Source organism: Botryllus schlosseri, chromosome 3, assembly GCF_051294905.1.
Source record: "Botryllus schlosseri isolate E-star chromosome 3, Bs_hap1, whole genome shotgun sequence".
Taxonomy (NCBI): domain Eukaryota; kingdom Metazoa; phylum Chordata; class Ascidiacea; order Stolidobranchia; family Styelidae; genus Botryllus; species Botryllus schlosseri.
This window is the reverse complement of record NC_137238.1, coordinates 30,786,668-30,810,882: the sequence shown is the minus strand read 5'-3', so window position 1 is coordinate 30,810,882 and position 24,215 is coordinate 30,786,668. Positions and strand designations below refer to the sequence as shown.

Genomic DNA, 24,215 nt, shown 5'->3' with positions numbered 1-24,215 from the left:
TTTTCGTGTCACGAAAGAATTTTTTCTTTTAGCTCAGTCTGCTCATACGGCTGGGCGACTCCAATATCTTTTAACTGCACAGAAGATGGAAGGTAACGAATTAATAACGTGCAAGAAAGTAATATTAATTACGGGCACGCCCGAATATGATAGAATTATTCTTAACGTGCCCTAAATTTTCGTAGTTATCAACTCTCTCTGCTCTACCGGTAAATTTGACCACATAGTATGTGAGATGATCAAAAATAAACAGTAATATATTCATTTATCAATGTTGTACCAGACACTGTCGATCATTTTCTTTTATCATGTTGTAAATACGCTCACCATAGCCATATGGTAAAACAGTAGCCTACTGTGAGGGACTAAATATCTTGTCTACTACTTATAACCTTTTAATTAACCCGTAACTTCTTACTGCTGTCATCGAATTCGTTGACTCTTGTCACGTCTTGCTGTTACTTACTCAACCCTTTCATATGTATTTGTCCTCCTGAATTGACTATTCTTTACGACTAACTTTCCACGTGGTGCACCAGACCTTTCATAGTGATATGTACCACTTCATTTTTACCATCTATAATAATATTATTAATTTACCAATGTTATTGACGAAATTCGGTCATGAATCAGAAGTTTGAACAATCACCCTATGGGGGTGCAAGACCAACATTAACTAGGGGCTGCTCATCCTATGAAGATACAAGACCAGTTTTGGGGAAGGATTGACGAAGTGCTGTATCAGTCCTGATTGTGGCTACAACCTACCCTAATGTGGTATAGATTCACAGTGGTTCTAAACCTTTTGTGACATCGCGGACCGGTAAAACTTCGAAACAAAAATGTCTCCTACCGGTAAACCTTCAAATATTTATGATATATGAGTGATTCTGTTGACGTTTACGCAAGGCGAGGCTTGCGAAGTCCTGCTAAACACCACTTACATGATCGTGATTTTTCGGTATCCTTTGAAACATTAGATGCTGTTTCCCTGGCCTTATTATACTGCTATACTCAGCAATTAACATGTTCGTTTATTAAATTTTCATTATTTCAGAAGCTCATAATATTGCTATACAGTATACACTGGCATGCAGAAGTAAAGAAACATTCGAGTCAAGCCTTGTATAATGGTAGGTATGACCACATATCGACACAACGCATCTGAACCTTACGACTGGCAAGAAATGTCAGTAAGGTATAACGCAATAACAATATGAAACATATATGCAAAATGTGTAGCAAATGCACACACCTATTCACAATACGATAAAGCCAACAGTAGCATAATTCAGAGGTGTGCTGAGCCCTGTGCAGCTTTTCATAAACAGGCCCCTTTGAGCCGCGTGCCGCACGAAGTCTTTCTCAGCGATTGCAAAGATAGCGGAAGCAATTTTGTCAGAAATATTTGGGTATTATGCACATGCATTCATTTTATAGTGTTTTCGTCCTTGCAATTAGTCGGCTCGGGCTTGGCTCAAACGTACAAGACTATCAGCCAAATTATAAACCCATTTGACGTGCTGTAGAAATGTTCTCTCCAGGTTTCAGGTTGCACATCCATGGCGTAATTCATGACGTTGATAGGATTGGCCATTGTTCAAATGACAGAGGTGCGGTGTTCGAGCGTGGTGGGGTGTCTCGAGTGCCGACTGTGAATTTTGCGTATGATTTTGTATTCTATTGATTCTGTTCTGATTCTGAATTGCTATACAGTAAATGTGAATTTTGCAACGATAATCACGTGATCTGCGACCTTCAAAAGATCTAACAAATAAATGTGGCAACTGATAAAACCGCTGATCGTGTGTTCTTGTCAAATTTCTACATATCACGGCAACATTTTCTACAACATTAGTGTGATATACAAGTAAAATGTAGGGTATACGTCGTTAGTAAACATTTTAGAACTTTGAAACCAACAACATTAATGAAGTGGTATTTGGCTCTGTTAAAGCTATGATAGAACAGGGCTCGTTATTTTTGCATAGTTAGGAGTCGCTTCATGTATATACACTCCATGCCATTCTACTGAATCCATCAATCATGACTATGTAACATCGACAGACAGATGGCAGTTTCACGAACGCAAATAGACTTGCCAAATTTCGACAATTCACAATATCATAAAGTGGCGTGCTATATGCCAGTTATTTAAACTCGCGCGTATATACAAGATTCTGGGTCCAAGCACAGCCTTCACGGTGTGTGCTTTTGTTTTAAGTTTCAGGATTTTCATCAACCTCTTCGTCGATACGCGGTACTGCAATATAAATATCATTAGACGATGCAGGCATCGGCTGGTCCGTTGGTAAAGGTATGGAGTCTTGACTGATTGTGTCATCGAACGATGCAATACTAATGCGATCGAGAACAGTTGATTCGGACGACGAAAGACGCAATTTACCAACAGCGCGAGGCTTGACTGACGTGTCGGCATCTTGATCCACGGAAAATACATGCGCGTATGCGCTGGTCCTTGTGTACAAGCTATAATCGAAATTTCCTTCCGACGAGCTATCTGGCATTTCAGGGATAGGCTTGAAAACATTGGCGGAATTGTGGAATTGGTGCGTTACAGTGGAATCGCCGTACCAATGCGAGATGGGTGATGATAGCTGTTCAACGGTATTCTCCTGCTTTTCGAGATGTTTATCGAACGCAGCGAATGAGATGTGAACGCAATCTTCGTTTTCGATATTGGCCATGTTTAATTCTGATTTAACTTTGGTGGACTGGATTTGTACCGTTTGTTCTGCATTTTCGATATCTTTCGCGATGATGGTCATGTCTACGTTCACAGTTTTATATTCTGTAACCGATGTTGTTCTGTATTTGAGTGCTCCCTGTTCCTTCTCGTTGTCGGAAATCTCAACCTCTTTTACGAAATATTTTGCGGCCTCTGATATCTCTGCCACAGAAATATCGCTTTTGGAAATATTTTCTTTATTGTGAGCCGACCGTGCACTTCTCTCATTTTTATCCGTGACTAATTGCGGTTCAAGTGAAGATCGTAGCTTTTCGTTTCGTAAATTCTCGTTGGAAACGGTCTGCATTGACGGGGTGCACTCAGCAGAAATGGAGTGGGGTTTGTGCAAATCTACTGTGACCTCAACTGTCTCCTTTTGCGAACTAATATTCAACAGCTTTTCATTTGACGAGTTGAGAGGATAATCGTTCTGCTGCATATCGGCGCCACTTGGGTCATCGTCGGGAACATTCGCGAATGCATCTTTTTCGATGCCCGTTGCATGTACCATTACAATTTGCTTGTCTGCAACCTCTTTGGTTCCGTCTTTCAGCGTAGCCTGTTTCTTGTACCTATCGGAAATCTCAACATCCTTTTCGAAATATTTCGCAGCCTGTGATACCTCCAACATAGAAATCTCGCTCAGGGACGTCTTTTCTTTATCTGGAATCAGCAGAACGCTTAGGTTACGTCCTGCGACAGTACCGTTATGGTCGAATGATAAGTGAGGCTGTTTTTTATGCGAATCTTTCGCGAATAATGAAGCAGATGTGGTAACTTCATTCGCTGTGTCTTTTCCTGCAGCACTATTTTCATGTTTATTTGGCACCAATGGCGGTTCAGGTGGAAATCCAAGCTTTTCGCAAGGTAATTTCACGTTGGAAACGATCTTCGATGACGCAGTGCACTCATCAGAAATAGCGTAGGATTTTTTCAAACCAACCGTGATCTCAGCTAACGATTTCCGTGGAATATCTATTTGCTTCATATCAGAGCCACTTGTGTTATCGCCGCAAATGATCTTGGTATCTGTGTCGTCACTGAAGTCATTCTTACGACTTTGATTTGGTGAGTCGCCCGCGGGTGTATTTTCCGTTGCATTTTTCTCACCTTTCGGGATAACCGCGACGCTTACGTTGCTAATTTGCTTTTCCGCAACATCCTTGGTTCTATCTTTCGCCGTTACCTGTTTCCTGTCTTCGGAAATCTCAATGTCTTTTACGAAATATTTCGCAGCCTCTGATATCTCTGAGCTAGGAGTCACGGTCCGCTGTGCGGTCTTCTCTTCGAGTTGAATCGGCCGAACACTTGGATTCTTTCTCACTGATGCAGCGCTGTCGTACGATAACGGATACTGTTTTTCTATCGAATCGTCAGCGTATAATAGAGCAGGTGAATTAACTTTATCGTTTCGGTCTTTACCGTCAGTCCTTTTCTCAAGTTTGCCCGCAAGTACATTTCCATTTTTGTTATCTTTCTCGATAATCGTTACGTTTACGTTGCTAATTTGCTTTTCGGCAACATCCTTGGTTCTGTCTTTCGGCGTTGCCTGTTCCCTGTCATCGGAAATCTCAATGCCTTTTACGAAATATTTCGCAGCCTCTGATATCTCTGACCTAGGAGACACGGTATGCTGTGCAGACTTTTCTTCGAATTGAATCGGCCGATCACTTGGCTTTCTTCCCACGAAAGCAGCGCTGTCGCAGGGTGACGGAAGCTGATTTTTCGGCAAATCTTCTACGGATGGATCAGGAGGTTCAACTTCATCCTTTTTGTCTTTGACGCCAACTCTTTTTTCGAGTTCATCAATAACTAATGCCAGTTGAGGTGAAGTTTTAAACCTTTCGTGACGTAGCTTCTCGTTTGAAACTTTCTTCGGTGACGGACTGTGATTTTGCGAATCTGTCGTTGCAGCTGTCTCGTTTTGCGAACTGATATGTGAAACCTGTTCATTTGACGATTTATGTGGCATATCCATCTGTTTGATATCAGCGTCACTTGGGTCATCGCCGAGAACGATCCTAGTATGTGTACCGGCATTCAATTCATTCGAGATCTGTTTTGGTGATTTTTTCGAGGCTGCATTTGCATTTTCATTTTCCTGATCTTTTGCGATTGCTGCCACGTTCACGGTTGAACGCTGTTTTTCCTGAACCGTTCTGGTTCTGTCTTCCGGAATGGTCTTTCCCATGTCCTCATCAGAAATCTCAATATCCTTTTCATCATATTTCGCATCCTGTGTTGTTTGTGGCACAGAAAACTCGCCCCTGGAAGTCATTTTCTCGCTGGTAATTGGCCGTACATTTATGTCACTTTTTACGTAAACAACGTCGTCGTATGGTAACGGAGGCAGTTTTTTCGGCAAATCTTCCACGCTTGGGGCAGTAGGCTCAACTTCATCCTTTTCGCCTTTGCCGCCAACTGTTTTTTCGATTTCATCAATCACGAATGGCGGTTGAGGTGGAGATTTTAGCATAACATGACGTAAATTCTCGGCTGAAACTTTCTTCAGAGAACGACGGCGTTTGTGCGAATCTGACGTTAACTCAGTACTCTCTTCTCGCGACCTGATGTGTGAAACCTGCTCATCTGACGATTTACGTGTGAAATCCATTTCTTTCAAATCAGCGCCAGTCGTGTCATTGCCGGGAATAATCCTGACATCCGTACCGGCATTCAATTCATTCTTCGAAATCTGTTTTCGTGATTTTTCCAAGACTGCATTTTCGTTTGCATTTTCTTGATCTTTTGCGATCGCTGCAACGTTCACGGTTGGGAGCTGCTTTTCCTCGACCGTTCCGGATCTGTCTTCCATTATGGTCATTCCTGCGTCCGTATCGGAAATCTCAATATCCTGTACAGAATATTTCGCAGCCTGTGTTGTATGTGGCATACCAAACTCGCCCTTGGAAGTCAGGTTTTTTCTTGCAATCGGCCGTAAGCTTGGGTCACTTTCTACGTGAACATCGTTGTCGTATGGTAAGGGAGAATCTTTTTCTGGCAAATCTTCCACGGACGGATCAAAAGGCTTAACTTCGTTCATTTTATCTTTCCCGCCAACTGTTTTTTCAGGATCACCAATCACTAATGCCAGTTGAGGTGATGACTTTTCGTGGCGTAATTTCTCGTTTGAGACTTTCTTCGGTGACGAACTGGGTTTGCGCGAATCTGTCGTTAACTCAGCTGTCTCTTCTCGCGACATGATGCGTGAAACCTGCTGATCTGACGATTTATGTGTAAAATCCATCTGTTTCAAATCAGCGCCACTTTTGTCATTGCCGGGAATTATCTTGGTTTCCGTAATGGCCCCCAATACCTTCGTCGAAATCTGATTTGATGATTTTTTCGTGGATATAGTTCCCTTTGTATTTCCTCGTACTTTTGCGATTGCTGAAATGTTCAGGTTTGGAGTCTGCTTTTCCTCGACCGTTTTGGTTCTGTCTTCCGGAATGGCCTTTCCCGTGTCCTTATCGGAAATCTCAATATCCTTTACAGAATATTTCGTGTCCTGTGTTGTTTGTGACACAGAAAACTCGCCCTTGGAAATCATTTTCTTGGTGGTAATCGGCCGTACACTCATGTCACCTTCTACGTAAACAGCGCTGTCATATGGTAACGGAGGCAGTTTTTTCGGCAAATATTTTACGGATGGATCGGTAGGCTTGACTTCTTCCTTTTCACCTTTACCGCCAACTGTTTTTTCGGTATTATCAATCACGAATGGCAGTTGAGGTGGAGATTTTCGCCTATCATGACGTAAATTCTCGTTTGAAACTTTCTTCGGAGACCGACTGCGTTTGTGCGAATCTGTTGTTAACTCCGCTGTCTCTTCTGGCGACATGATGCGTGAAACTTGATCACTTGGCGATTTTTGTGTGGAATCCATCTGTTTCGAATCAGCGCCACTTGGGTCATTGCCGGGAATAATCCTGGCATCCGTACCGGCATTCCATTCATTCTTCGAAATCTGTTCTCGAGATTTTTTCGAGGCTGCATTTTCATTTGCATTTTCTTGATCTTTTGCGATCGCTGCAACGTTCACGGTTGGAAGCTGCTTTTTCTCGACCGTTCTGGTTCTGTCTTCCATTGTGGTCTTTACCAAGTCCTTATCGGAAATCTCAATATCCTTTACAGCGTATTTCGCAGTATTTGTTGTCAGTGGCTCAGATAACGCGCCTTTGGAAGTCATTTCCTTGTTGGCAAACGGCCGGAAGCTTGGGTCACTCTCTACGTAAACAACGTTGTCGTCTGGTAACGGAGGTTGTTTCTTCGGAAAATCTTCCACGGATGGATCAGGAGGCTTAACCTCATCCTTTTTGCCTTTGCCGCCAACAGTTTGTTCGCGGTCATCGATAACCAATCGCTGTTGGGTTCGTGGGGTGAATTTTTCGTGACGTAAATTCTCATTTGAGACTTCCTTCGGTGACGAACTGGGTTTGTGCGAATCTGTGACTAACTCAGCTGTCTCGTTTCCCGAACTGATTTGGGGAAGCTTTTCATTTGACGATTGATGTGGATCATCCATCTGCTTCATATCACCGCCTTTCGGGTCATCGCGAGACAAGATTTTGGCATCCATACCGGTACTCAATTTCTTCTTTGAGTTCTCTTTTGGTGATTTCGTTGCGGGAATATTTTCATTCGCTTTTGTGATTACTGCTACGTTCATGGTCGGAAGCTGCTTTTCCGCCACCGATCTGGTTCTGTCTTCCGGAATGGCCTTTCCCGTGTCCTTATCGGAAATCTCAATATCCTTTACAGAATATTTCGTGTCCTGTGTTGTTTGTGGCACAGAAAACTCGCCCTTGGAAATCATTTTCTTGGTGGTAATCGGCCGTACACTCATGTCACCTTCTACGTAAACAGCGCTGTCATATGGTAACGGAGGCAGTTTTTTCGGCAAGTCTTTTACGGATTGATCGGTAGGCTTGACTTCTTCCTTTTCACCTTTACCGCCAACTGTTTTTTCGGTATTATCAATCACGAATGGCAGTTGAGGTGGAGATATTCGCCTATCATGACGTAAATTCTCGTTTGAAACTTTCTTCGGAGACCGACTGCGTTTGTGCGAATCTGTTGTTAACTCCGCTGTCTCTTCTGGCGACATGATGCGTGAAACTTGATTACCTGGCGATTTTTGTGTGGAATCCATCTGTTTTGAATCAGCGCCACTTGGGTCATTGCCGGGAATAATCCTGGCATCCGTACCGGCATTCCATTCATTCTTCGAAATCTGTTCTCGTGATTTTTTCGAAGCTGCATTTTCATTTTCACTTTCTCGGTCTTTTGCGATCGCTGCAACGTTCACGGTTGGAAGCTGCTTTTCCTCGACCGTTCTGGTTCTGTCTTCCATTGTGGTCTTTACCAAGTCCTTATCGGAAATTTCAATATCCTTTACAGCGTATTTCGCAGCGTTTGTTGTCAGTGGCTCAGATAACTCGCTCTTGGAAGTCATTTCCTTGTTGGCAAACGGCCGGAATCTTGGGTCACTCTCTACGTAAACAACGTTGTCGTCTGGTAACGGAGGTTGTTTCTTCGGAAAATCTTCCACGGATGGATCAGGAGGCTTAACCTCATCTTTTTTGCCTTTGCCGCCAACAGTTTGTTCGCGGTCATCGATAACGAATGGCTGTTGAGTTGGAGGTGTGAATTTTTCGGATCGTAAATTCTCATTTGAGACTTTCTCTGGTAACGGACTGGGTTTGTGCGCATCTGTCATTACCTCAGCTGTCTCGTTTCCCGAACTGATATGGGGAAGCTTTTCATTTGATGATTGATGCGGATCATCCATCTGCTTCATATCACCGCCTTTCCTGTCATCGCGAGACGAGATTTTGGCATCCATACCGGCACTCAATTCCTTCTTTGAGTTCTGTTTTGATGATTTCTTTGCGGGAGTATTTTCATTCGCATTTTCATTATCTTTTGTTATTACTGCTACGTTCGTGGTCGGAAGCTGCTTTTCCTCCACCGATCTGGTTCTGTCTTCCGGAAAGGCCTTTCCCGTGTCCTTATCGGAATTCTCAATATCCTTTACAGAATATTTCGTGTCTTGTGTTGTTTGTGGCACAGAAAACTCGCCCTTGGAAATCATTTTCTTGGTGGTAATCGGCCGTACACTCATGTCACCTTCTACGTAAACAGCGCTGTCATATGGTAACGGAGGCAGTTTTTTCGGCAAATCTTTTACGGATTGATCGGTAGGCTTGACTTCTTCCTTTTCACCTTTACCGCCAACTGTTTTTTCGGTATTATCAATCACGAATGGCAGTTGAGGTGGAGATTTTCGCCTATCATGACGTAAATTCTCGTTTGAAACTTTCTTCGGAGACCGACTGCGTTTGTGCGAATCTGTTGTTAACTCCGCTGTCTCTTCTGGCGACATGATGCGTGAAACTTGATTACCTGGCGATTTTTGTGTGGAATCCATCTGTTTCGAATCAGCGCCACTTGGGTCATTGCCGGGAATAATCCTGGCATCCGTACCGGCATTCCATTCATTCTTCGAAATCTGTTCTCGTGATGTTTTCGAGGCTGCATTTTCATTTTCATTTTCTTGATCTTTTGCGATCGCTGCAACGTTCACGGTTGGAAGCTGCTTTTTCTCGACCGTTCTGGTTCTGTCTTCCATTGTGGTCTTTACCAAGTCCTTATCGGAAATCTCAATATCCTTTACAGCGTATTTCGCAGCGTTTGTTGTCAGTGGCTCAGATAACGCGCCTTTGGAAGTCATTTCCTTGTTGGCAAACGGCCGGAAGCTTGGGTCACTCTCTACGTAAACAACGTTGTCGTCTGGTAACGGAGGTTGTTTCTTCGGAAAATCTTCCACGGATGGATCAGGAGGCTTAACCTCATCCTTTTTGCCTTTGCCGCCAACAGTTTGTTCGCGGTCATCGATAACCAATCGCTGTTGGGTTCGTGGGGTGAATTTTTCGTGACGTAAATTCTCATTTGAGACTTCCTTCGGTGACGAACTGGGTTTGTGCGAATCTGTGACTAACTCAGCTGTCTCGTTTCCCGAACTGATTTGGGGAAGCTTTTCATTTGACGATTGATGTGGATCATCCATCTGCTTCATATCACCGCCTTTCGGGTCATCGCGAGACAAGATTTTGGCATCCATACCGGTACTCAATTTCTTCTTTGAGTTCTCTTTTGGTGATTTCGTTGCGGGAATATTTTCATTCGCTTTTGTGATTACTGCTACGTTCGTGGTCGGAAGCTGCTTTTCCTCCACCGATCTGGTTCTGTCTTCCGGAATGGCCTTTCCCGTGTCCTTATCGGAAATCTCAATATCATTTACAGAATATTTCGTGTCCTGTGTTGTTTGTGGCACAGAAAACTCGCCCTTGGAAATCATTTTCTTGGTGGTAATCGGACGTACACTCATGTCACCTTCTACGTAAACAGCGCTGTCATATGGTAACGGAGGCAGTTTTTTCGGCAAGTCTTTTACGGATTGATCGGTAGGCTTGACTTCTTCCTTTTCACCTTTACCGCCAACTGTTTTTTCGGTATTATCAATCACGAATGGCAGTTGAGGTGGAGATATTCGCCTATCATGACGTAAATTCTCGTTTGAAACTTTCTTCGGAGACCGACTGCGTTTGTGCGAATCTGTTGTTAACTCCGCTGTCTCTTCTGGCGACATGATGCGTGAAACTTGATTACCTGGCGATTTTTGTGTGGAATCCATCTGTTTTGAATCAGCGCCACTTGGGTCATTGCCGGGAATAATCCTGGCATCCGTACCGGCATTCCATTCATTCTTCGAAATCTGTTCTCGTGATGTTTTCGAGGCTGCATTTTCATTTTCATTTTCTTGATCTTTTGCGATCGCTGCAACGTTCACGGTTGGAAGCTGCTTTTTCTCGACCGTTCTGGTTCTGTCTTCCATTGTGGTCTTTACCAAGTCCTTATCGGAAATCTCAATATCCTCCACAGCGTATTTTGCAGCGTTTGTTGTCAGTGGCTCAGATAACGCGCCTTTGGAAGTCATTTCCTTGATGGCAAACGGCCGGAATCTTTGGTCACTCTCTACGTAAACAACGTTGTCGTCTGGTAACGGAGGTTGTTTCTTCGGAAAATCTTCCACGGATGGATCAGGAGGCTTAACCTCATCCTTTTTGCCTTTGCCGCCAACAGTTTGTTCGCGGTCATCGATAACGAAGGGCTGTTGAGTTGGAGGTGTGAATTTTTCGGATCGTAAATTCTCATTTGAGACTTTCTCTGGTAACGGACTGGGTTTGTGCGCATCTGTCATTACCTCAGCTGTCTCGTTTCCCGAACTGATATGAGAAAGCTTTTCATTTGATGATTCATGCGGATCATCCATCTGCTTCATATCAACGCCTTTCGTGTCATCGCGAGACAAGATTTTGGCATCCATACCGGCATTCCATTCATTCTTCGAAATCTGTTCTCGTGATTTTTTCGAGGCTGCATTTTCATTTGCATTTTCTCGATCTTTTGCTATCGCTGCATTGTTCACGATTGGAAGCTGCTTTTCCTCGACCATGGTTCTGTCTTCCATTGTGGTCTTTACCAAGTCCTTATCGGAAATTTCAATATCCTTTACAGCGTATTTCGCAGCGTTTGTTGTCAGTGGCTCAGATAACTCGCTCTTGGAAGTCATTTCCTTGTTGGCAAACGGCCGGAATCTTGGGTCACTCTCTACGTAAACAACGTTGTCGTCTGGTAACGGAGGTTGTTTCTTCGGAAAATCTTCCACGGATGGATCAGGAGGCTTAACCTCATCCTTTTTGCCTTTGCCGCCAACAGTTTGTTCGCGGTCATCGATAACGAATGACTGTTGAGTTGGAAGTGTGAATTTTTCGGATCGTAAATTCTCATTTGAGACTTTCTCTGGTAACGGACTGGGTTTGTGCGCATCTGTCATTACCTCAGCTGTCTCGTTTCCCGAACTGATATGGGGAAGCTTTTCATTTGATGATTGATGCGGATCATCCATCTGCTTCATAACACCGCCTTTCGTGTCATCGCGAGAGAAGATTTTGGCATCCATACCGGCACTCAATTCCTTCTTTGAGTTCTGTTCTGATGATTTCTTTGCGGTAGTATGTTCATTCGCATTTTCATTATCGTTTGTGATTACTGCTACGTTCATGGTCGGAAGCTGCTTTTCCTCCACCGATCTGGTTCTGTCTTCCGGAATGGCCTTTCCCGTGTCCTTATCGGAAATCTCAATATCCTTTACAGAATATTTCGTGTCCTGTGTTGTTTGTGGCACAGAAAACTCGCCCTTTGAAATCATTTTCTTGGTGGTTATCGGCCGTACACTCATGTCACCTTCTACGTAAACAGTACTGTCATATGGTAACGGAGGCAGTTTTTTCGGCAAATCTTTTACGGATGGATCGGTAGGCTTGACTTCTTCCTTTTCACCTTTACCGCCAATTGTTTTTTCGGTATTATCAATCACGAATGGCAGTTGAGGTGGGTATTTTCGCCTATCATGACGTAAATTCTCGATTGAAACTTTCTTCGGAGACCGACTGCGTTTGTGCGAATCTGTTGTTAACTCCGCTGTCTCTTCTGGCGACATGATGCGTGAAACTTGATCACCTGGCGATTTTTGTGTGGAATCCTTCTGTTTCGAATCAGCGCCACTTGGGTCATTGCCGGGAATAATCCTGGCATCCGTACCGGCATTCCATTCATTCTTCGAAATCTGTTCTCGTGATGTTTTCGAGGCTGCATTTTCATTTTCATTTTCATGATCTTTTGCGATCGCTGCAACGTTCACGGTTGGAAGCTGCTTTTTCTCGACCGTTCTGGTTCTGTCTTCCATTGTGGTCTTTACCAATTCCTTATCGGAAATCTCAATATCCTCCACAGCGTATTTCGCAGCGTTTGTTGTCAGTGGCTCAGATAACGCGCCTTTGGAAGTCATTTCCTTGTTGGCAAACGGCCGGAATCTTGGGTCACTCTCTACGTAAACAACGTTGTCGTCTGGTAACGGAGGTTGTTTCTTCGGAAAATCTTCCACGGATGGATCAGGGGGCTTAACCTCATCCTTTTTGCCTTTGCCGCCAACAGTTTGTTCGCGGTCATCGATAACGAAGGGCTGTTGAGTTGGAGGTGTGAATTTTTCGGATCGTAAATTCTCATTTGAGACTTTCTCTGGTAACGGACTGGGTTTGTGCGCATCTGTCATTACCTCAGCTGTCTCGTTTCCCGAACTGATATGAGAAAGCTTTTCATTTGATGATTCATGCGGATCATCCATCTGCTTCATATCAACGCCTTTCGTGTCATCGCGAGACAAGATTTTGGCATCCATACCGGCATTCAATTCATTCTTCAAAATCTGTCCTCGTGATTTTTTCGAGGCTGCATTTTCATTTGCATTTTCTCGATCTTTTGCTATCGCTGCATTGTTCACGATTGGAAGCTGCTTTTCCTCGACCATGGTTCTGTCTTCCATTGTGGTCTTTACCAAGTCCTTATCGGAAATTTCAATATCCTTTACAGCGTATTTCGCAGCGTTTGTTGTCAGTGGCTCAGATAACTCGCTCTTGGAAGTCATTTCCTTGTTGGCAAACGGCCGGAATCTTGGGTCACTCTCTACGTAAACAACGTTGTCGTCTGGTAACGGAGGTTGTTTCTTCGGAAAATCTTCCACGGATGGATCAGGAGGCTTAACCTCATCCTTTTTGCCTTTGCCGCCAACAGTTTGTTCGCGGTCATCGATAACGAATGGCTGTTGAGTTGGAGGTGTGAATTTTTCGGATCGTAAATTTTCATTTGAGACTTTCTCTGGTAACGGACTGGCTTTGTGCGCATCTGTCATTACCTCAGCTGTCTCGTTTCCCGAACTGATATGGGGAAGCTTTTCATTTGATGATTGATGCGGATCATCCATCTGCTTCATATCACCGCCTTTCCTGTCATCGCGAGACGAGATTTTGGCATCCATACCGGCACTCAATTCCTTCTTTGAGTTCTGTTTTGATGATTTCTTTGCGGGAGTATTTTCATTCGCATTTTCATTATCTTTTGTTATTACTGCTACGTTCGTGGTCGGAAGCTGCTTTTCCTCCACCGATCTGGTTCTGTCTTCCGGAAAGGCCTTTCCCGTGTCCTTATCGGAATTCTCAATATCCTTTACAGAATATTTCGTGTCTTGTGTTGTTTGTGGCACAGAAAACTCGCCCTTGGAAATCATTTTCTTGGTGGTAATCGGCCGTACACTCATGTCACCTTCTACGTAAACAGCGCTGTCATATGGTAACGGAGGCAGTTTTTTCGGCAAATCTTTCACGGATTGATCGGTAGGCTTGACTTCTTCCTTTTCACCTTTACCGCCAACTGTTTTTTCGGTATTATCAATCACGAATGGCAGTTGAGGTGGAGATTTTCGCCTATCATGACGTAAATTCTCGTTTGAAACTTTCTTCGGAGACCGACTGCGTTTGTGCGAATCTGTTGTTAACTCCGCTGTCTCTTCTGGCGACATGATGCGTGAAACTTGATTACCTGGCGATTTTTGTGTGGAATCCATCTGTTTCGAATCAGCGCCACTTGGGTCATTGCCGGGAATAATCCTGGCATCCGTACCAGCATTCCATTCATTCTTCGAAATCTGTTCTTGTGATTTTTTCGAGGCTGCATTTTCATTTTCTCGATCTTTTGCGATCGCTGCAACGTTCACGGTTGGAAGCTGCTTTTCCTCGACCGTTCTGGTTCTGTCTTCCATTATGGTCTTTACCAAGTCCTTATCGGAAATCTCAATATCCTCCAGAGCGTATTTCGCAGCGTTTGTTGTCAGTGGCTCAGATAACGCGCCTTCGGAAGTCATTTCCTTGTTGGCAAACGGCCGGAAGCTTGGGTCACTCTCTACGTAAACAACGTTGTCGTCTGGTATCGGAGGTTGTTTCTTCGGCAGATCTTCCACGGATGTATCAGGAGGCTTAACCTCATCCTTTTTGCCTTTGCCGCCAACAGTTTGTTCGCGGTCATCGATAACGAATGACTGTTGAGTTGGAAGTGTGAATTTTTCGGATCGTAAATTCTCATTTGAGACTTTCTCTGGTAACGGACTGGGTTTGTGCGCATCTGTCATTACCTCAGCTGTCTCGGTTCGCGAACTGATATGGGGAAGCTTTTCATTTGAAGATTTATGCGGATCATCCATCTGCTTCATATCACCGCCTTTCGTGTCATCGCGAGAGAAGATTTTGGCATCCATACCGGCACTCAATTCCTTCTTTGAGTTCTGTTCTGATGATTTCTTTGCGGTAGTATTTTCATTCGCATTTTCATTATCGTTTGTGATTACTGCTACGTTCATGGTCGGAAGCTGCTTTTCCTCCACCGATCTGGTTCTGTCTTCCGGAATGGCCTTTCCCGTGTCCTTATCAAAAATCTCAATATCCTTTACAGAATATTTCGTGTCCTGTGTTGTTTGTGGCACAGAAAACTCGCCCTTGGAAATCATTTTCTTGGTGGTAATCGGCCGTACACTCATGTCACCTTCTACGTAAACAGCGCTGTCATATGGTAACGGAGGCAGTTTTTTCGGCAAATCTTTTACGGATGGATCGGTAGGCTTGACTTCTTCCTTTTCACCTTTACCGCCAATTGTTTTTTCGGTATTATCAATCACGAATGGCAGTTGAGGTGGAGATTTTCGCCTATCATGACGTAAATTCTCGTTTGAAACTTTCTTCGGAGACCGACTGCGTTTGTGCGAATCTGTTGTTAACTCCGCTGTCTCTTCTGGCGACATGATGCGTGAAACCTGATTACCTGGCGATTTTTGTGTGGAATCCATCTGTTTCGAATCAGCGCCACTTGGGTCATTGCCGGGAATAATCCTGGCATCCGTACCGGCATTCCATTCATTCTTCGAAATCTGTTCTCGAGATTTTTTCGAGGCTGCATTTTCATTTTCATTTTCTTGATCTTTTGCGATCGCTGCAACGTTCACGGTTGGAAGCTGCTTTTTCTCGACCGTTCTGGTTCTGTCTTCCATTGTGGGCTTTACCAAGTCCTTATCGGAAATCTCAATATCCTTTACAGCGTATTTCGCAGCGTTTGTTGTCAGTGGCTCAGTTAACGCGCCTTTGGAAGTCATTTCCTTGTTGGCAAACGGCCGGAATCTTGGGTCACTCTCTACGTAAACAACTTTGTCGTCTGGTAACGGAGGTTGTTTCTTCGGAAAATCTTCCACGGATGGATCAGGAGGCTTAACCTCATCCTTTTTGCCTTTGCCGCCAACAGTTTGTTCGCGGTCATCGATAACGAATGGCTGTTGAGTTGGAGGTGTGAATTTTTCGGATCGTAAATTCTCATTTGAGACTTTCTCTGGTAACGGACTGGGTTTGTGCGCATCTGTCATTACCTCAGCTGTCTCGTTTCCCGAACTGATATGAGGAAGCTTTTCATTTGATGATTTATGCGGATCATCCATCTGCTTCATATCACCGCCTTTCGTGTCATCGCGAGACAAGATTTTGGCATCCATACCGGCATTCCATTCATTCTTCAAAATCTGTCCTCGTGATTTTTTCGAGGCTGCATTTTCATTTGCATTTTCTCGATCTTTTGCGATCGCTGCAACGTTCACAGTTGGAAGCTGCTTTTCCTCGACCATGGTTCTGTCTTCTATTATGGTATTTAGCAATTCCTTATCGGAAATCTCAATATCCTCTACAGCGTATTTCGCAGCGTTTGTTGTCAGTGTCTCAGATAACGCGCCTTTGGAAGTCATCTCCTTGTTGGCAAACGGCCGGAATCTTGGGTCACTCTCTACGTAAACAACGTTGTCGTCTGGTAACGGGGGTTGTTTCTTCGGAAAATCTTCCACGGATGGATCAGGAGGCTTAACCTCATCCTTTTTGCCTTTGCCGCCAACAGTTTGTTCGCGGTCATCGATAACGAATGGCTGTTGAGTTTGAGGTGTGAATTTTTTGGATCGTAAATTCTCATTTGATACTTTCTTTGGTAACGGACTGTGTTTGTGGGAATCTGTGATTAACTCAGCTGTCTCGTTTCCCGAAGTGATATGGGGAAGCTTTTCATTTGACGATTGATGTGGATCATCCATCTGCTTCATATCACCGCCTTTCGTGTCATCGCGAGACAAGATTTTGGCATCCATACCAGCATTCAATTCCTTCTTTGAGTTCTGTTCTGATGATATCTTTGCGGGTGTATTTTCATTCGCATTTTCATTATCTTTTGCGATTACTGCTACGTTCATGGTTGGAACCTGCTTTTCCTTCACCGATCTGGTTCTGTCTTCCGGAATGGCCTTTCCCGTGCCCTTATCGGAAATCTCAATTTCCTCTACAGAATATTTCCCATCCTGTGTTTTTTGTGGCACAGAAAACTCGCCCTTGGAATTCATTTTCTTGGTGGTAATCGGCCGTACACTTATGACACTTTCTACGTAAACAGCGTTGTCATATGGTAACGGAGGCAGTTTTGTCGGCAAATCTTCCACGGATGGATCGGTAGGCTTGACTTCATCCTTTTCGCCTTTACCGCCAACAGTTTGTTCGCAGTCATCAATAACGAATGGCTCTTGAGGTGGCGGTGTGAATTTTTCGTGACGTAAATGCTCATTTGAGACTTTCTTCGGTGACGGACTGGGTTTGTTGGAATCTGTAATTAACTCAGCTGTCTCGTTTCCCGAACTGATATGGGGAAGCTTTCCATATGACGATTTATGTGGATCATCCATCTGCTTCATATCACCGCCTTTCGGGTCATAGCGAGACACGATTTTGGCATCCATACCGGCACTCAATTCCTTCTTTGAGTCCTGTTTTGGTGATTTCTTTGCGGATGTATTTTCATTCGCATTTTCAATATCTTTTGTGATTACTGCTACGTTCATGGTCGGAAGCTGCTTTTCCTCCACCGACCTGGTTCTGTCTTCCGGAATGGTTTTTCCCGTGTCCTTATCGGAAATCTCAATTTCCTTTACAGAATATTTCGCAGCCTGTGTTGTCTGTGGCACACCAAACTCGCCCTTGGAAGTCAGGTTTTTGCTTGTAATGGGTCGTGAGCTTGGGTCACTTGCTACGTAAACAGCGTTATCGTATGGTAACGGATAATCTTTTTTCGGCAAATCTTCGACGGATGGATCAACAGGCTTAACTCCGCCATTTTTTTCTTTCCCGCCAACAGTTTTCTCTGGTTCGCCCATCAATAATGCCAGTTGAGGTGATGATTTTTCGTGGGGTAATTTCTCGTTTGAGACTTTATTCGGTGACGAACTAGGTTCGCGCGAATCCGTCGTTAACTCAGCTGTGTCTTTTCGCAAACTGACATCTGAAACCTGTTCTACTGACGATTCATGTGAAAAATCCAATTGTTTAATATCAGTGCCACTTGGGTCGTCGCCAGGAATAATTTTGGTACCCGTACCGGCACACAATTCATTCTGCGAAATCTCTTCTGGTGATTTTTTCATTCGTGTAGTTTCATTTGCATGGTCGTGATCTTTTGTGATTGCTGTCACGTTCACGTTTGGTAGCTGCTTCTCCTCAACCGTACTGGTTCTGTCTTCCGTTCTGGCCTTTCCCATGTTCTTAGCGGAAATATCAATATCCTTTACAGGATATTTCTTAGCCTGTGTTGTCTTTGGCTCAGCAAACTCGCCCTTGGAAATCATTTTCTTGGTGGCAATCAGCCGGAAGCTTGGATCACTTTCTACGTAAACAGCGTTGTCGTGTGGTAATGGAGGCTCTTTCTTCGGCAAATCTTCGATGAATGGTGCAGGAAGCATAGCTTCACCCTTTCTGTCTTGGCCGCCAGCTCTTCTCTCGAGCTCATCTATCACTAATGGCAGTCGAGATGACGGTGTTAGCCTCTCGGAATGTTTGTTTTCGATTGAAACGATCACTGGTGACGGAATGTGCACATCTGATGCTGCGACAGCAGATGTCTTCTTTCTCGAGTTGATATCCGGAGACTGTTTTGAAGATTGTTGTGAAAGCTCCATCTGCTTCAAGTCACCGCCACTCGGATACCCACGTTGATAGATTTTGGTATCCGTACCCCCACTCGATTTATTCCTCGAATTTTGATTTGGTGATTTCTTCGCTGATGTATTTTCTTTCGCATATTCGGTAACTTTTGGGATTACTGCCAGGTTCACGTATGGGACTTGCTTTTCCTGATCCGTTTTAGTTTTGTCTTCCGCAATGGCCTTCTCCATCTCGTTAGCGGGAACCTCAATCTTCGTTGCTGGATACTTGGTAGTTTGTGTTGTCTCAGGCGTAGGAAAATCGTATTTGGGAGTCATTTTGATGCTTTGTATCGGCCGTGCACTTGTTTCGCTTCCTACGAAAGCAGTGTTTTCGTATGAAAACGAAGTATGCTTTTTCGGCGAATCTTTCGCGTACATTGCAACGGTTGGTTTAACTCCGCCCTTTGTGCCTTCATCGTCAGCCTTGTTCTCGACTGCATTTGGTACTAATGATGGTTCAAGTGAAGCTGCAAGATATTCTGAAAGTAAATTCTCGTTTTGTTTTGCGATGTCATCCACATGTGCGTACCTAGGTTGCTTTTTCACGACGTCTTTCGTTCTATCATTCGGGGTTGCCTGTTTCCTGTAATTGTCGAAAATCCCCATATCCTTTTCTATATATTTCGCAGATTCTGTCATCTCTGCCGTCGGAACATTGTTCTGAGAAGTCTTTTCGTTGTTCGGAGAAATCCCTACACTTGGTTCGACTCCCACGAAAGCAGAGTTGACGTATGACTGATTTTTCGGCGAATCTTTCGCGTATAATGCACGAGATTCATTACCTTCCTCTTTTCCCTCTTTGTCGTCAGCCCGTTTCTCAAGTTTTTCTTTCACAGCTGGTTGTCTGGATGGAGGTCCCAGAATTTTGGAACGCAGCTGAATGTTTGAAACAGTCACTGTTGGCGGAATTTGCTTATCAGAACTAGCGAAGGGTTTGTGCAAATCTGCTGTCACCTCAGCTTTCTCCTTTCGCGAACTGATATCCAAAAGCTGTTTACTTGCATATTTATGTGACAAATCGATCTGATTTGTACCATCGCCACTTGGGTACTCACGACGAAGAACTTCGGTATCTTTACTGGTACTCAATTCATATGTCGAATTCTGATTTCGTGATTTGTTTGCGGGTGTGTTTTCTTTTGCATTTTCACTATCTTTTGCGATAACTGCCACGTTCAACTTAGCAAGTTGCGGTTCCACATCCACTTTGGTTCTGTGTTCCAGAATGACCTTTGCCATGTCATGATCGGAAATCTCTGTTTCCTTTTCGATATATTTCGCAGCCCGTGATATGTCTGATGCAGGAAATTTGCTCTGAGACTTTTTATCCTTGATGGGAATAGGTCGCACACTGGGTTTACTTCCTACGAATGCAGCGTTGACGTATGATACAGGACGCTGTTTATCCGGCGAATCCTCAGCTGATATTGGTTCAGGAGGATAACCGTCATCCTTTCTGCATTTGCTGCCAGCCCTTTTCTCGACATCACCTGTCACAGCTGACGATTGAGGTGGATGTCCTGGCCGTTCGTCATGTAAGCTTTCGTTTAAAAAGTTCGCCAATGACGTAATAGATTCATCGGATCTAGACAAGGGTTTATGCAAATCACGTGATGATGAAGAGTGTTTTTTGGGCAAATCTTCTGCATGTAACTGAGCAGATGGATCGGCTTTAACCTTCCGGACTTTACCGTCAGCGTGCTTTTCGCGTTTATCTGTCACAACTGGCGCTAAAATTGAAGATGTAAGATTTTCGGAACGCCAACTGTCGTTAGAACCGGTCGTCGGTGACGGGATGTACTCATCACGAGTAGCGTAGGGTTTCTGCAAATCTGCCTTGACCTCTGCTGCGTGATTTCGAGAACTGATATCGGAAAACTGTTTGTTTGATGATATGTGTGGAAAATCTGCCTGCTTCATATCAGCGCCAGTTGGGTAATCGCCTGAAGAAATTTTCTTATCTGTCCTGCCGGTGTCGCCCATTGAGTCATTTTCCGAACTTTGACTAGATGAGTCATTCCCGGACACATTTTCTTTTCCATTATCGTTATCTATCGCGGTAACTGTAATATTAACGTCTGTAATTTGTTTTACCGGAACCAATTTGTTTCTGTCGTTCAGCGTGGCATGGCCTTTGTCGTTTTCCGAATGGTCGATGTCCTTTTCGTAATATTGCATACCGTCTAACATCTTCGAAGCGGTCGTAATTGACGCCACTTTAACATCTGTGTCTTTATCCTTCGAGTAAAACTTGAACAGTATCCCGTTCCGGGATAGTATCGCGTGCCCGATTAGAATGCCAAGCACGATAACGCACGCCACCGCAACAACGATGTGCAAGCACATAACCAAAGCACCACTGCAACTAGCGGCTGCTACGGATGCAATTACCGACATAAGGAAGCACCCGAACACCAAAACACAGGCAATAAATGTCATCGCTAAGTTAATTGTGAACATCTTTCTCGTAAATTTTCTCCTCAAAACCGTACCGTACACACCAGTAGCCACTAGAAATACGCCGCACCATAATCCCTGGGAACTCACTGACAGGACGAAGGCGACACTGCAAGCACTGTTCCGGTTGATCAAGACGGTAGCACCGACGGCGATTCCGAATATAGTCATAATGCACCCTAAAACTATTTCAGTCACGCCGAAACGGAAGATAAGCGTCTTGCATCTCTCTCTTCCTAGTTCCACGTAGCTTGCTCGCACTCCAAGATCTTTCGAACGTAAGTACTCTTTGGATACGGTGGGTTGGCTATCAGGAATCGCCTTGACTCCGTCTTTCGGCGCGGCATGGTGCATGTCTTTATCAGAAGTGTCAATGTCATTTTCGTAATATTCCGTACCCTCTGACACGGTCGTAATTGAACCCGCGTTAGCAGGTGCGCCTGTACAATTCGAGTAAATCATTGAGAGGATCCCGTTCCTGGATAGTATTGCGTGGGCGATTAGGATGCCAAACGCGATAACGCATGCCACTGCCACAACGATGTGCAGGGACATAATCTCGCTGGAATCGCTAACAGCGGCTGCTACGGCCGCGATTATCGAGATAATGAAGCAACCGAAAACCAAAACACAGGCTATAAATGACATCGCCAAGTTGACAGTCAAGATTTTTTTCGTAAATTTTTTCCTACAAGCCGTTCCGTACACACCAGAAACCACCACAAATACGCCGCACCATATGCCTTGTGAAGTTTTTGACAGAATTCGAGCAACTTCGCTAGTACTGGTTCCATTGCTGAAGACGGGAGTGCCAACAACCACAACAGTCACGGCGATCCCGAATATAGTCATAATGCAGCCTAAAACTATTTCAGTCACGCCGAAGCGGAAGATAAGTGTTTTGATTATTTGTTCTCCCAGTTCCATGCAGATTGCTCGCGCTCCAAGATATTTCGAACGTAAATTCTCGTTTGGTACGTTCGGATGGTTTTCCGGGACCTCTTTGGTTCTATCGTTCGGCGTGGCCTGTCCCATGACGTTATCAGAAATGCGAATGCCCTTTTCGTCATATTTTATATCTTCTGATCTCTCTGAAGTGGCTGAAGTCGACTCCGCTTTAACAGCTGCAACTGTATCATTCGAGTAAATCCTGAAAAGAATCCCGTTCCGAGATAGTATCGCGTGGGCGAGTAGGATGCCAAACGCGATAACGGACGCCACCGCAACAACAACGTGAAGTGGCATAATCACGCTGGCATCGCAAACAGCGGCTGCTACGGCCGCGATTACAGACATAAGGAAGCAAGCGAACACCAAAACACAGGCTATAAATGTCATTGTCAAGTTGATAGTCAAGATCTTTCTTGTAACTTTCCTCCTCAATACCGTTCCGCAGATACCAGTAACGACCACAAATACGCCGCACCATATGCCCTGTGAAGACTCTGACAATACCGAGGCGACTGTGCAAATACTAACTCCGCGGGGAGTTTCACGAACCAAAACCACGGCAATCCCGAATGTAATCATAATGCATCCTAAAACTATTTCAGTCACGCCGAACCGGAAGATAAGTGTCTGGCATGTTTCTAGTCCCAGCTCCATGTAACTTGCTCGCGCTGCAAGATCTTTTGAACGTAAATTCTCGTCTTGCACGGTCAGTTGATTTTCCAGAACCGATTTGGTTCTGTCTTTCGGCGTGGCCTGTCCTATGTCGTTATCTGAATAGTTGACTTCCTTTTCGTGATATGTTGCACCCGCTGACATCTCTAACGCCGTCGAATTTGACGCCACTGTAACATCTGCGCCTGTATCACTTGAGTAAATCTTTGAGAGAATCCCGTTCCGGCATAGTATCGCGTGGGCGAGTAGGATGCCAAACCCCATAACGCACGCCACCGCAACAATAATGTGCAGGGATATAATCCAGTCCCAATCGCAAACAGCGGCTGCTACGGCCGCGATTACCGACATGAGGAAACAAGCAAACACCAAAACACAGGCTATAAATGTCATTGCCAGGTTGATAGTCAAGATATTTCTCTTAAATTTCCTTTTCAACACCGTTCCGAACACACCAGTAACCACCACAAACACGCCGCACCATATGCCTTGTGCTGACACTGACAGGACATAGGCGACTGAGCAAATGCTTCCGTTGCTCAACTCGGTATAATGATTATTACCAATTACGCACACGGCAATACCGAATATAGTCAAAACGCATCCTAGCACTATTTCAGTCACGCCGAACCGGAAGATAAATGTCTTACATCTTTCTCTCCCGAGCTCCATGTACCTCGTTTGCGCTGTCTTTGTGTATTATTGGGAAATAGTAGTAGAACTATAAAAGTAATAATATATGGTGTTTAGCAACGCACAAAGGTATCATCAGTTTGGCATGCTTGAATGATTTCTAGCTCGCTGTCGGGTAATTTTACTTTCTGCAGCTTCATACCTTACTAGAATCGGCCACGGGCGTGGTTAGTAATTTCTGTGAGACTTCAATTTTTCTGTACTAATACGTCGTATGTCAGTAAATAACTTTTTGTTTGACTTGTTTATTAGGTTCCAGTGTTGCTATATTTGGTACCATAGGCGCCATAGGTACCATAGAGGATTTGTCCTCTTTTTTGACTTTTTTGAAAGTGTCCTCGGAGGACGCCCTTTTGTCCTTTTTTTTGAAAATTTAGGTCAGATTTAGAGCAAACTGCGAGTGATATACCGCAAATTTGCACAGAAGTGAAGCTCCGGCGGGTATTTCGGAGTGAAAAAGGGTGATTTTAGCTCTGAGCGAAAAGATGACATTTTTTTAGTCAACCGATCACAAAGTGGGAAAAATTTACCGGTTTTTGAGAATTCTTGTCCAGTTTTGCAAGTCTGAAATTTCTGAAAAAGTGTCCTCTTTTTACATTTCCAAAATATGGTAAGCCTACTGTTACCCGTCACATTAATGATACTTCGGTATGTTTTCGACGATACCGACTTCATTGCACTTCTTGACAA

General features: G+C 44.2%; 1 protein-coding gene across 2 annotated transcripts; it reads right to left on the bottom strand.

Annotated features, from left to right (window-relative positions):
- Positions 1–1,021: 1,021 nt before the first annotated feature.
- On the bottom strand, positions 1,022–23,612 carry LOC145435011 (uncharacterized). 2 transcript variants are annotated; one of them, XM_080312262.1, is made up of 2 exons: positions 4,074–23,612; positions 1,022–4,031 (listed from the first exon to the last, which is right to left on the bottom strand). In XM_080312262.1, the coding sequence occupies exons 1-2, from the start codon at positions 23,502–23,504 to the stop codon at positions 2,220–2,222; spliced, it is 21,243 nt and encodes a 7,080-aa protein (XP_080168388.1). In that variant the 5' UTR covers positions 23,505–23,612; the 3' UTR covers positions 1,022–2,219. The 2 variants fall into 2 exon arrangements, with proteins under 2 accessions (XP_080168388.1, XP_080168387.1); XM_080312261.1 differs by having other exon boundaries at positions 1,022–23,611.
- Between the last annotated feature and the right edge of the window lie 603 nt (positions 23,613–24,215).

Bases quoted from the DNA above. Each gene is read 5' to 3' on its own strand.
- LOC145435011 (XM_080312261.1), bottom strand. From the start codon at position 23,504: ATGGAGCTCGGGAGAGAAAGATGTAAGACATTTATCTTCCGGTTCGGC.